Source organism: Neltuma alba, unplaced genomic scaffold (genome assembly GCF_004799145.2).
Source record: "Neltuma alba isolate B1F8T4 unplaced genomic scaffold, ASM479914v2 tig00012214_pilon, whole genome shotgun sequence".
Classification (NCBI taxonomy): domain Eukaryota; kingdom Viridiplantae; phylum Streptophyta; class Magnoliopsida; order Fabales; family Fabaceae; genus Neltuma; species Neltuma alba.
This window is the reverse complement of record NW_021636749.1, coordinates 156,431-170,731: the sequence shown is the minus strand read 5'-3', so window position 1 is coordinate 170,731 and position 14,301 is coordinate 156,431. Positions and strand designations below refer to the sequence as shown.

Genomic DNA, 14,301 nt, shown 5'->3' with positions numbered 1-14,301 from the left:
ATATTTACAGAAATAATGTTTTGTCTAAGAAAGATTTATGAATAATTAAAAGCATAAAGATATGGCAATATGGCACGGGTTCCCAAGATTTCTTAAAAAATATGTGTGCAGGATGTTTCCAATTACATGGCCTTCCTCCACACAAGTATTTCAGTATTTGTATATGCAGCTTCCTAAAAATTAGCGTGTGGGTTAATTTAATTTTCTTTCTCAAAAATTAATTTATTTTCCTAATTTTACATAAAAGTGAAATTTTTTTGAATATTTTGAGCTCTATTCAAATAAACAAGATCCACTTTATTTCAATCTAATTTCATGAAATCTAGTTTAATCTTTAAAATAAGACCAGTATGTTTGTTTGGAATGACGATATGATCATTTAAAAACAGCTTAAGATAAGTAGCTCCAAACAAACCATTAGAGTGTTATATGCATTAGTCAAGCCTCACCTTATTATATCTATACGACACAAAGGCATATATTATATGTGACTTCAAATTTCTTGCTCATCAAATGTCGTATTGTTAGGTAGTTTGAAATATATGTGTGAATGTGTACAAACTTTTTAAAAAAATTATTGAGCTGGGCATCACCACCAACATTTCAGTCCCCGACAATTGCTATATATCTCAGACACCCCCCTTCACTCCCCGACAATTGCTATATATCTCAGACACCCCCCTTCACTTAAATCTATATACAAACTTCCAGAGTAGTCTCTCACTCAAACTTCTCCTTCTCCTACTTCCACTCACAGAGAGAGAGAGAGAGAGAGAGAGAGAGAGAGAGAGAGAGAGACCCACAGAAACACTATAATGGAGATCTCCGGCAAGATTTACGCTTCCCTCATTATCTGCATGCTCGTCATCTCCTCCTCTGTAACTCCATCTCTGAGCTGCACCTCCTGTAGGCACAAGCCTCCAAAGAAGCACAAGCCGAAGCCTAAGCTCCCACCGCCGCTGCTTCCTCCGGCGCCGCCTGCGGAGGCGACGTGCCCTGTGGACACGGTGAAGCTGGGGGCGTGCGTGGATCTGCTGGGAGGGATTGTCCACGTGGGAATAGGGGACCCAGTGGTGAACCAGTGCTGCCCAGTGATACAAGGGCTGGTAGACCTGGAGGCCGCCGTGTGTCTGTGTACGACGCTGAAACTGAAGCTTTTGAATCTAAACATATATGTGCCTCTCGCTCTTCAGCTTCTCATCACTTGTGGCAAGATGCCTCCTCCTGGTTACACTTGCTCCCTCTGATCCCCGCCCTTAAACGACGCCGTTTATCAGGTAAATCTGCTCTTTCTTCATTTCTTCTCTCCCTCTCTCTCAGGTTGAAGACTCCTCTGTGCTTGCATTCTCAAGCCTTCTATTTTTATTTCTTTCACAAAATTGACACAAACGTAATTAATTAAGTTCTATATTTCATTTTTATAATTATCGTTTTTTATATTTTTTAAATAGGAAAAATGGGGGAAAGGTCTTTCCTTACCAATAAAATTACTATTAAGGGAAACCTTTCCCCAATTTTTCCTTTTAAATATTCAACATATATATATATATTTATATGGGAGAATCATATAAATAGAAGTTTGAAATTATCAAATCTCAAATAAGTAATTCCTGCAAAAGTGTGTTGTTATTTTGTATTTGCAAATTAAGTGTTGCCAAAATGTGAAAATCCAACCTAATTTAAAATTTAGTAATTTCAAACTTCTTTTATAGATTCTACATATATATATATAGACATAAATGTAAAACTTGAAATTTTGTATTAATGAATTTTTTTAGAAATTAAACAAATTTGACAAGAATGTAAGTTATGCATGCATTCTAAATAAAAGAACAAAATGCATATATTTTATTTTGTTGTATTATTATTTCGTTTTTTAAAATTATGTTCAATTATATATATTTTTATGACTACCAATTATCTGAATTTTGCTATAATGTTTAGCTCAAGTTTCTGCTAGCAAATTATGAAAATATTCATGTGAGAAATTCGAATGTATTTTAAAACTTCCAAACATCTTTGATTTAGAATCTTGGATTGATATAAAAGTCACAACTTTATTTTCTTTTTGTTTACGCCTTCTTCCAAGGTTTAAATCTCAGTTCCAAATTCCTCCTGGTGAGTAGCGACAACTACTTTAAATATGATAGATAAAAGACGCCTGATCTAAAATTTTTAAAAAGCAAGTTCCATTGTTGGAAACAATCTTTTTTCTTTTCTTTTTTTTCCTAATTGGCATGGATATTAATTGTACATCCCTTCTAGAGATTTATTTTATATATAAATAATTAAACAATTTTTGTCAAGAGGGGATTTATTTGCCATAAAATTGTTAGTCTTCTAATTTAACTTTTTTCCTACTTTCCTTAACAAATTTGAACAACAATATGTTTTTTTAGCTGAACAAATTTTAACAAAAATATGTTAGATACACACACAAAAATGTAACATGTCATTTTCAAAGGGTAGCCTCTAAAATATCCTCTTGGACCAAATATTAACACGGCGTTGATCACTTTTCCTTTTTATATATATAGTCTAATTCTTTGTTTTTTTTGGTCAGAATACAGTCTAATTCATTTTCGTTAGCAAAAGAAAAAAAAAAACAAAGAAGTCGAATTCATTTTCTTTTTTAATTGAACAATTTGTTTTCCACTTTATCTTACATTTTTCTTTGTGGGTACACTCATAAAAGCACTTTTGCTCATAGAATATTACATGCTTATAATAATCTGATAACGACCTCACATGTATTATTGTTATACAAATCAGCTCGTGACTCAGAAATTTATTCTTGATTTTTTTTTTACCTAAAAAGGAACTTGCCCTTGATATCAGTTAAATTGTAGTAGGCCCTTAGATCTTACTACCTCTTGTTCTAACTATAAAACCTCGTTTGTAGTTTATAAATAGGATCTTATAATTATAACCAGAGGTAGTATTTATAAGTTTTAAATTTGAAGATGTGCGTAGTTCAATGTATAAGCTTCAATTTAAGTTTATCTTAACATTTAATTTTTATTTTATTTTATCCTGAATTATTTATTCTTTCTCATTTGTCACACTGCATCTCATTATATTTCTCTATACATTTTCTTTCATCAGTTTTCGCATTAATAATATATCTATCTAAAAAAAAATATATTTCTTATTTACGTATTGTTTTAAACTAATTTTAACTGGTTGTTCGTGATATCATAAATTAGTCATTATAAGTTAAAGAGATTATTAATAATATTGTCTCTTATCTTTTCACATGTGGTTGTCTTGTTCCTCAGTAATTATGAATGCTTGGCGTCCCTCACAAAGAGTGTGTGTACAATATATATATATATATATATATATATATCTATATATGTAATATATAAAATATAGAGCGCAACATGATTGATTCTCATATACACGCACATATCATAATGCCTTTAATTAAATAGTAAGAATACAGAATAGTGCACACCCGTGAACTCCAAGCCCTTGTCTTATTCAATCCAAGAATGCATGTGTTGATGTGCGAATTGGCTTCGTGCTTATCACTTTAATTTGATAATTTCAACTTCTTCACATTATTAAAATTGAATCCCCTAAATTTAATATTATTATACCACTTTACAAATTTTTAATAGTTGTTTATTCCTAAAAAGGTATATAGTTTAAACTAAAATTAATTTTTTAAGTTGACCATTTTAAAAAAAATTACTATTTAAAAATTATAGATTTAAATCTTAAAATCTAGATAATCTAAATTATTACAGGTAAAACATACTCTCTTGTGTCACGATATTATTTACCTATTCTATTCAACACTTTAATCTTATTTATGGTACATCTATTATTCTCATGTTATTTTTCTAATGCTTTCATTATTTTAATTTTATTTATAATTATTGTGTACATTAAGCTATAAATAAAATTAAGGGTGTTAAATGTAACTTGAAAATAATATCAGAAAGTGTTGGATGAAAAAAAAACCTGTTATTAGATACATTAGTTTTGAATAATAAAACAATGGATCCCATTATTGTTGAGGCATTTCGAAATTCGAATTTCTTGTTGACTATTACTGACACCATAATCTGCCAATGCTTTGCAGCTGCCTCCGTTGTCTCTTATGCGGTATCGACAGAATCCGCATGAAACGACGTCGCTACCAATTCTCTCGCTTCTCTCTTCTATCATATATTGGAGTATGGAATTGCTGATGTTTAGCTACTATTATTACTCATTTAATTAAATTTTGTAAACATTTTGTTTTCAGCTAGTGTGAATTTTATGTTGCATCAATTTTTGAAAAAATGAATCATACTGTTTATGACTCATGAATAGTATGGTTTGATAGAATTTATATTCCCCCCCTTTTAGAGTGAAATTTTGATTGATTGTGAAGGATAATAGATAATATATGTAATTCATTCGATTGATATTGTGAGTGTAACTTTTTCTTTTTAAATTTCTTTTAATTTTTATAGCTTTTTTTTTTCCTAATAAGCCCCACACCTGTCTAATTCTCTAAAAACGATTTACAACTCAAATATACGGCAGCTTAATTTTGGTCTAACTCATCTTAATGAAAATGAGTTTTATATCAAAAGTGAATTACTAACAAGTTTGGTCGATAATCCGACCGATTGGATCCACTTCATGAATCATTGATTATTTGCTTCCCTCTTTCTGTCCATGAGTATGTAAAACTTTTAGGATGTAAATGTTAAGTTCCATAAACAAGTAGTCCTCAATTAAATGATAATCATAATAATACAACTTTTGATTTTTAATATAAGAGTTAGTTTAACACTTAATTTGATTTTAAATATAAAATCTTAACTCATTTTGTTTATCATATTTATTAACTTTTTAAGGCAGTCTTTATAATAGTTCTATATATTAAATTTTTTTTAAATAAAATTTTTAACTAATACACATGATTAGTAAGACAACGTATATTTATTATAAATAATTAACTTAAATAATTTTTTTAATCTTTTTAAATTAGTTAATTAATTTTTCTATTAAAAAATATTCGCATTAATAAATGAAAATTACGGGGAGAGGGAGAGCCCCCGGCTTTGGTATTTCAGTGGGCTCACTTGAGCTTTGAGAATGTTGTATTCTGATCAGAAGACGACAGTGATGGTGAGAGTCACGAGCGAGTACGTTCACGACCTTGTCCCCCTCCGAGTGACTCTTGTTTGTTTATTTTGGATATCTTAAAAAAAAAAATTCTACCAAACAAAATTCTTCTCAAAGATTGGGTGCTAAATATAACTAAAAAAAATAATATCAGAATATTAGATACACGAAAAAAAATTGGGGTGTTAGATGCATTATACAAAAAATCACGGTAATAGATGTACTTAGAAAATAGGAAAAATTAGTTTTTTAGTTTTTAAAGTTTTGACTTGCTTAAAATTCAATTATTTAACTATGACTTGTTATGACTTAATCTCTAAACATTTAATTTGTTTAAAACTCAGTCTCTCATTTTTTTTATTTTTAATAATTTTGTCGTTACATCTATAACCCATGCCAAGTCATCACTGAACCATCCTATATGGAAAAAAAATATAGTTACAAATTCTTTTGAGCCTTTCCAGCTCCGCTCTCCATGTGAATTTGACAAAACAATTGAAAAAAAAGAAGATAAAGATTCATATTTACCACGAACTCAGACTGAAGATAAAGTATGAACGGCGACCTCACTCTCCCTCACTTACCTCCTCTCCTTTTCTCGGCAATCATGGTAAATCTAAAGCTTTATTTATTTTTTCAATTGTTTTGTCAAATTCACATGGATAGCGGAGCTGGAAAGCCACAAAAGAATTTGTAACTGTATTTTTTTTCATGTAGGATGGCTCAGTGATGACTTGGCATGGGTTATAGATGATAAGGACAAAATTATTAAAAATAAAAAAGATGAAAGATTGAGTTTTAAACAAGTTAAACTTTTAGGGAATGAGTCATAACGAGTTAGATTGAGTTTTAAGCAAGTCAAAATTTTAAAGACTAAAAAATTAATTTTTTTCTAAAAAATAAGATCACAATGTTAGATATATATTTACATTTTATTTTATATAGTATACAATTATGTAAGATAAGTTAATTTAGACCCACGCTGAGTTAATTATATATCTTATATCCATTTATTGTTACAAATATGTAAATATAGAATTGAGTAAAATACACTAATTATCTTTTTATTTTATTTCAATTACAAAAACATCCCTTTTGTTTTGAAAACGTATATAAATCTCCTTTACAATTAAAATATATGTTACATAAATATCTCTCTCATATTTAAAACTCCATTTCCATTTGTTCAAATCGTTAGTTAACTGTTAAGTTTGACTTCAAATTATTTTTTTAATCAAAATGATTCTTTTTAACTTAATAATTATTTAGACATTTATATATTCTAAAAAATATTTTTATAAAATAAAAAAATAATTCCAATACATATATTTTAAAAATTTTAAAATTTTTTTTATCTAAATCAAAAAATTTTATAATTTTAATATTTTGTCACATTTATTAGAAATTATTTACTTTAATTTCTTTTAAATTGTAAAAACATATTTCAAATACATAGCTTTTGTTTATCATAAAATTTAAGTGATACAAGTTTGACAGATTTTATAAATTATTTAAATTTATAATTTAAAGCTTTTAACTACATCTTTGTTACAAAAATTTATAAACATATTTAGTAAAGTATATATATTTATTGGAAAAATTAGTTAAATTTTTAATTAAATCTTTTATGTTTGCCGAATGAAATTCATGTAACTTAAAAATATAATTTAGGAATTTACTAGAATGAAGGGTAAAATAATAAATAAAATTTATTTTAATGTAAATTTCAGTTAAAAATAATATTTTTAGAATATTCCTAACAATGTTAACTAATTAGACAAAACTGCATATTTTTAAAATAGAAAGGAGATCTAAGTAATTAATGCAAACTAGAAGAGTAGTCAGAGTATTTTACTATATATAATTATGTATAAATTACATACGATATTTTCACATGTATCACTTTTTCTAAAATTTTTTCTTTAAATATATTATCCATTTGTTTCTTTATAAAAAATAAAAATCAAACTTCTTTATCAAAATTATTATTATTAAAAATAAAATTTTGAAAAGACTTTATATAAGTATTGAAAATACAAAAATATATTCATTATTTTCTAAATTTAACGATATGTTATTAGAATTTTTCAAGTCAGATTATGATGGTCTGATTAAAAAATGTCATAATGTCATTTTCAAATTCTAAGAACAACTGATGTCTTAAAAAATAATTAAGAAATTAATTTTTTTTTAAATGTTTAGGACTTCACAAATAAATTTTTTATAATACTTTTCCGAAGGAAAATTGGCTCTTATATCTGTTTTTGTGATTGCATAGGAAGGTTAGGACGTAATTCAAGTGGATCATTGAGACATTGACAATGACGTGTTTATTTGAAGGAAGATTTAGTTCGTGCTTAATAATTGGAAAATTATTATAATAAAAAGACGTACACCTAAATGATCTAATAGCCCCGGACGACCCCGGACGACTCAGATTTATTGAAGTTGTATAAGACTTTTCAATTTGATATGTTGAAAGAATATTGGGTTAAGGAGCACTCTAAAATACTATCTCAGGTCCTAATTGTAAGACTTCATAATTTACAAACAAAATTTTACAATTAGGACCAGAGGTAGTATTTTATGGTATGTGTGATATGGAATATTTGTTCAGGTGCATCTAGAATTCTAAACTTTAGAAGCAATTGTGCTTTTAAAATATTATTTTATGAGTAATTTTTACTTTGTCATTAACTCCTTAAAATGTTCATTAAATGAAAATATATTAAGCATCATAGAGTATTATTTTCAGTATTTTTTTGGGTGTTGGACTGATTTGAAAAATATTTAGGCTGTTAGATGAACACTACTACACAAGACAATTTTTACTTATGTTTTATAAGCCTTTTTGCGTCTGTTTTTCAGGGGACATGAAAACAAAGAACGTAATAAGTATGTCCCTTTTTATGTCTGTTTAAAATGAACATTTTTCACGTCTGCTTTACTTAAAACAGAGGTGAAAAGTCATACTTTTCACGTTTGTTTTAGGCCAAAACAGAGGTAAAAAGTGGATTTTTTCCAAAAAAGGGGGGCATTTATAAGAAAATCTTTTCAATATTAACATATATATGATATTAGAAATAATTACATTATATTCATAAAAAAAAATGTCATCTTATAATCAATAAGGAAATAATCCAATGTAAATTATACTACCTCCGGTCCTTATTATAAGACCCCATTTGACTTTTTGTTTGGTCTTAATTATAAGACCCCAATCCATTTTGTCTCCCATATTTACGTATTTTTGTCCAAGATAATCCTTCTAATAATGATAGTTCTAGCCAATATACTTAATTAGCAAGGATATTTTAGGAATGACAATACTTATTTATTATAAATAACTAACTTAACTTACTTCCTTAATCTCCTCAAATAAGTCAACTGGGTCTTATAATTAGGACCGGAGGTAGTAATTAATACAAGCTAAAACTATACCAAGAGGATTGTATCAATACAAGTTAAACAAGGCAACGAATGAATCTCACTTAACTAGAACTAACAACTCTTATAGAAAAATGCATATTCATTAGTGGAATATATACAATTTTTGCTTACTATTCCCCCTTCAACAGCATGTCCTTGTAAGACTTTGAACACATATTCATGGCGGTAACCCTTTTGAAGAAGCCATGATTTTTCTAGAGTTTGGCATCCTATCTCATCTTGAGGCTCTATTGATTAATGACCACCTGCCAATAAAGAATTCTGTCACCAAACCAAACTCATTCCCACAAGAGAAATTAAAAATAAACAAGTGTTAGTGGCATACTGGTAATTAGATGCCAAAAGAACAAGCATTCCAACATGAAACAGATTCATCAAAGTGACATCATTCCATGCATATCAACATTTAAAATGAGTGAAGCAGAAATAAGAGCCGACCGAAAGGCTTCCAAAAAGACCCAATTCTTATCATCTTGAGGTTCAATTGAATGTTCAAATAAAAGTCTTTGAGAATTAGCAATGAAACAAAAAAGACACATTGGCATTCAAATAACAAGTTGATGACTATGAACAAACTACTTAAACACAGTTCGATCAACCTGGTCAATCGCATGTAAAAATAAAATAAAAGAAAGAAATCAAGAAACTAAAATAAATTGCAACAATTAATTCATTTATAAGATCTTTTCCAAATTAATAGGTGAGAGATGAAATGAAGAAATTAGAACAGGAAAATAGTCCCCCAACATTTTCTAACTGATCAAATTGAATAGAAAATGCAGGGCCTGGAAATATATAACTTAGAACATTGAAGAACATTGAAAGGAGACATGGAGTGAAGTAAACGAAAACTTACCCTTAACAGCTGCCATAGCCTTTAATAGCCACTACAATGTTTATTTGACTCTTCATAGACGGGTTCCCAGGTTCAAGGACAAAGACTCTGTTTTAGAGAAAACAGAAAATATCTTTGAGAAAAGAAAAATAAATTAAAAACATTTTTGTACAAAATATTAGGGAGAAAGCCAAGACTTATTAGTGCATCATAAGATACGACAAGATTGCATAGAGTTAATATGATCACAAGTAAAATATATCCTCATAAAAAATCACATACTTGAGCGACCTGTGCTCTCTTTCAGCTTCCTCAAACCGCATTTTGACATGACTCTCAGTTATTACTTCCCACCAACATCAATAATGTGGAAAAATTATAGGACATTCAAACATTATATTCAAATTAATACTAACCCACACACACACAAAAATGGAGGGTAAAACTCTAAGCGCAATCATCTTGTTTTTGGTAAGAGGTGAGAATTAGAACCCAATTTAACTACCTAAACAGTTTGGGGATTCAATCCCATACAATCACCAATCATAATAGGCTGTAACTAAGAAGGATAATTATCTAATAAAGCCGTAAAAGAGAGCTAAGCTTGGACAACCCATCAGCACGATTGTTGTACATTCTTGTTGTATGACATAATTTCATATCCCAATTAAGCATCATCATCTCACAAATCTGGAAGAAAACCAAGCTGCTATTGTTGTAGGGGTTTTTACTATTCAATAGATCAGTCAACGTCTTTGCATCTGATTCAAGGATAAAGCCGAAGCCCACTCATTTTTCAAATACAAATGAAATAGTAGGAGAAGGATTTATAAATCCTTAAAGCTCAAGCCCACTCGCTTCTCAGAGTTTATATAAAATAAATCCCATATAGCCAATAATTTTTTCACTAGTCCACACTATGGAACCGTATCAAATATATATATATATATATATATGTATAGAAATGATCATTCAGATATAATTTTCTCAACAAAACATGAATTGGGGCGGCTGGTCATCATTCAAATTTAATTTCTTAGTACCTAATAGAGTTGAGTTTTCTACGGAAGTGGTTTCTTTTTCCATACTTGAAAATAATATTTGTGGACATCAAAATTAAAAGTAAAATATCCTTTTCCTGAGTTTTATAGTTCGAAATTAAATACTCTCTCATCTTTATACTTTTACTTGATAGTCTTCTACCATATACTTGATGCTAAAAGTCTGACAAACTAACAACAATATTATCACAGTTTCATAGGCTTCATCCCAATAACAACTCCATCTCAATAATAAATTAAAAAAGATGACAGCAACTGAATCTCAATAATAGCAGCTCAGTCTTTGCCCTAATAGCAACATGCACAATACATATACAGACCTGAACGAGAGAGGATGAAAGATTGGGAACCACCACAGAGCTCGAGCTCACATCGAAGACCCAAAGAAATGCCATAAATGAGCTTCACACATATAGCAGACGACATTGAATGCTGCTAGACGATGGTGAACATTGGAAGTCAATAGGAACTTCGACGGAGGAAAGGAAGAGAGGATCTATGACGTGAAGGAAGATGAGTGTGTCTAAATGTGCAGCTGGGGGTCGAAGCTAAGTGTGTGTGCTCGCAGAGAAAGAAGAGGTGAAGTGTTTGTTGAGAGAAGGCAGCTGTGAAGCTCTTCTTTTTACCCCAGAGATTTTTCAGAACGGACAGGTATTGTTTAATTAAGTTAAAAAAAAATTATTTCTCCTCTGTTTCAGCCAAACAGACGAGAATATACATACCTCTCTCGTCTGGTTGGAAAACAGTAGAGAAAACTTGGTTTTCTCCTCTGTTTTGAAAAAACAGACAAGAAAAAAAGAGTTTTTCTCGTCTGTTTCTATTAATAGAGGAGAAAAGTGATTATTCTCCTCTGTTTTGTAAAACAAACATTAATGAGGAAGGTGAAAAGTATAATTTGTAATTACTGAATGTACCTAAAAAATATTACAAAATACTAGATGTATTATACAACTTTAGTGTATTGAATGTTTCTGGCGAAATATTTTAAAATGGTGGATGCATCTTAATCCAATAATATTTTATTAAAAAAAATTAGGAAAAATAGCAATTAAAGACTTTAGAATTAAAAAACACAGATATGGACCCATGACAACTTCACTATGGCATTTGATAATAATAATATATTATGAAGTTGTCAAAACTTATAGTGCAGTTGTCACAGGTCCTTTTCTACATTTTTCAAATTCCAAGGTCTTTTTTTGTGATTTTCTCAAAAACTTATGTCTAATTAAGGACTGAATTTATAAATTTTTATTTTTAAGAAGCTAAATGTGCAAATTTATTTTAAAAGTCCATTGCCCTTCTCTGCAAAAAGTTACAATATGTTATCACAAAAAAAAAAAGAGGTTACAATATGCACCTTAATTTCATGATGTCACTCCCCCCGGGCGAGAAAGTATAGTGAGCTAAGTCTCTTTTAATTAAGGTTAAGTTAAGACATACCTCAAAAGTAAAAAAAAAATTATAGAGCTATTTACAGATTTTTCTTTATCATAGCCAAAAATCCAGATATGATATCAAAATCTTGTAAGTTATAAATGGACTCTTTACCAAATAGATAAACTTTTGTTAGTATAATCACCCCCCTACGTGTCATATTTGACAGTGCCACAATGAAACTTCACAAGTAGCATTTGGTTCTTAAAATTGTACGCTCACTGTTTGTTCACAAAAGATTCACGTTTACAGACACTAGCCAATTGGCCAAGAGACATAAATATCCTCTATAAATCTATTAAGAAAATGCAACAATCTTTTGAAAATGAAGTTCAACCCATGCCGAGATTAGGGAAATGGAATTCACATTGAAAGAGAAATCAATGAAATAACAGAAATTAAAGAAATATAAGTTGGACTCACAAGTCTAACCCACTAAATGACAAGATTTTGTCTTTGATAATTAAGCTCATGATAAATTTATATATTCAGGAAATAAAGATTTACTAATTTAAGTTCTTAAATATCACTTTTTCGTTTTTTATTATTTAATTTTCAAATTTATCAAAAAATGTTATTAAGTATACATCTAAGTATTTAATAATTTAAAGTAAAAGAATTCATCTCCAGCACACGAGTCAAACTAGTCCATAACAAAATCTTTGAGAAGATTTTTCCAATGATTAGACAATATATAAAGAATTGATGCACACTCACATAGATACTAGGAAAATTAAAACATATTTTTGTCTTTTACGACCTCATGTCTTATTTATAAGATTTTGTTTGTAAACTATAAATAAAGTCTTATAATTAGAACTGGAAGTAATATATATGGATTAATTAATCTATAGGTTCTTATAGTTTCAACTAATTTTGAATCAGGTCCCTTAGTTTTTTTCTTTTTTATCAAGTCTTTATACTTTCCCCTGTTTTTAATTAGGTCCTTACATTTATTTTTCTTTTTATCAAGTCCTTATAATTTTACTAAATTTTTAATAAGTCCATGTAGTTTTAATTTTTATTTATTAATTAAATATAAACTTAATTAAATAGATTAATACTGAAATATAAAATATTGATAATGAAATTAAATTAACAATTATATAATAAAAAATAAGTAATATAATTAATTAATTTAGGAAAATTTTTTAGAACAATTAATATTTTCTTGCTGGTAAAAAATAAAATTAATTATAATAATTCATTATGTTTAGAATATTATTGTTTATAAACTAATATTAAATAATATATACTATTTTATGTTAATAGAATAGTATTATTAGAATTTATAAAATAAAGAATAAAAAATTCAGGGACTTAATTAAAATAAGGTGAACTTATAAGGATTTGATAAAAAAAATAAATAAATACAAGGACCTAATTAAAAATAGATAAAAGTATAAAGACTTGATAAAAAAAAAACTATAAGGACCTAATTTAAAATTAATTAAAACTATAAGGACTTACAGATTAATTATCTATATATATATATTTAATCATTAAAGGAGCTGTCACTTTGCTGTAACCCACACATTCCCTCCAATAGCTACCTTCGCTCTTTTCTGGTCCTGATTATATTTGTCATAGGAATTGAGATATTTCCAAGTAAATTTTATCATAATAAACAACTAGCATTTACTTTTTACGCAATGCGCAGCATGAATATACTATAATGAAGTTAATATTTGAAAATACATACAATTATGCAACAACTAATTACATTTAATACAAATGGTTACAAGAAATGTAGTGCTAATAACTTAATTATCCACCAATAAAATGAAACATCATGAAACAACACATACTTACCTCTAATATGTTCTTTTAAGCTGTAAAATGTAATTCTCATGATGTTTTTAATATCAATAATTTCATTTTATTTCAGTAATCATCACCAAAAAAATCGGAAGAAATGTATCAACGTCACTCTTCATCTACAAACAATAAAAATTTGCCAACTAAGATAAATGAATATTTGCTGCACTTAAGAATTATACGTTCAGTGGAAATGTAATTAGGCAGACAAATTGGTTTGCAAAATTAATATCAGTGGAAGATGATAAGGCAAAATGAACACGCACATTCCCTCCAATAGCTACCTTCGCTCTTTTCTGGTCCTGATTATATTTGTCATTGGAATTGAGATATTTCCAAGTAAATTTTATCATACTAAACAATTTATATCTACGTACTATATCCCATCTTTAATACAAGAGCTGGTTTTTTGGTTTTAATTTGATTCTAAATGTAAGACTTCAATCCACTTTATCTCTTATATTTATCTATTTTTCTCAAAGTAGTCCTTGTAATAGTTGAATATATTAAATATTTCATCAAATAGTGGTTCTAATTAATATATATGATTAGCAAGGTGTTTTAGGAAAGACA

General features: G+C 28.5%; 1 protein-coding gene across 1 annotated transcript; it reads left to right on the top strand.

Moving 5' to 3' along the window:
* The first annotated feature begins 782 nt into the window (after positions 1 to 782).
* Positions 783 to 4,443, top strand: LOC114725038 (36.4 kDa proline-rich protein-like). The gene is made up of 2 exons (XM_028911494.1): positions 783 to 1,277; positions 4,091 to 4,443. The coding sequence occupies exon 1, from the start codon at positions 816 to 818 to the stop codon at positions 1,245 to 1,247; it is 432 nt and encodes a 143-aa protein (XP_028767327.1). The 5' UTR covers positions 783 to 815; the 3' UTR covers positions 1,248 to 1,277; positions 4,091 to 4,443.
* The last annotated feature ends 9,858 nt before the right edge of the window (positions 4,444 to 14,301 follow it).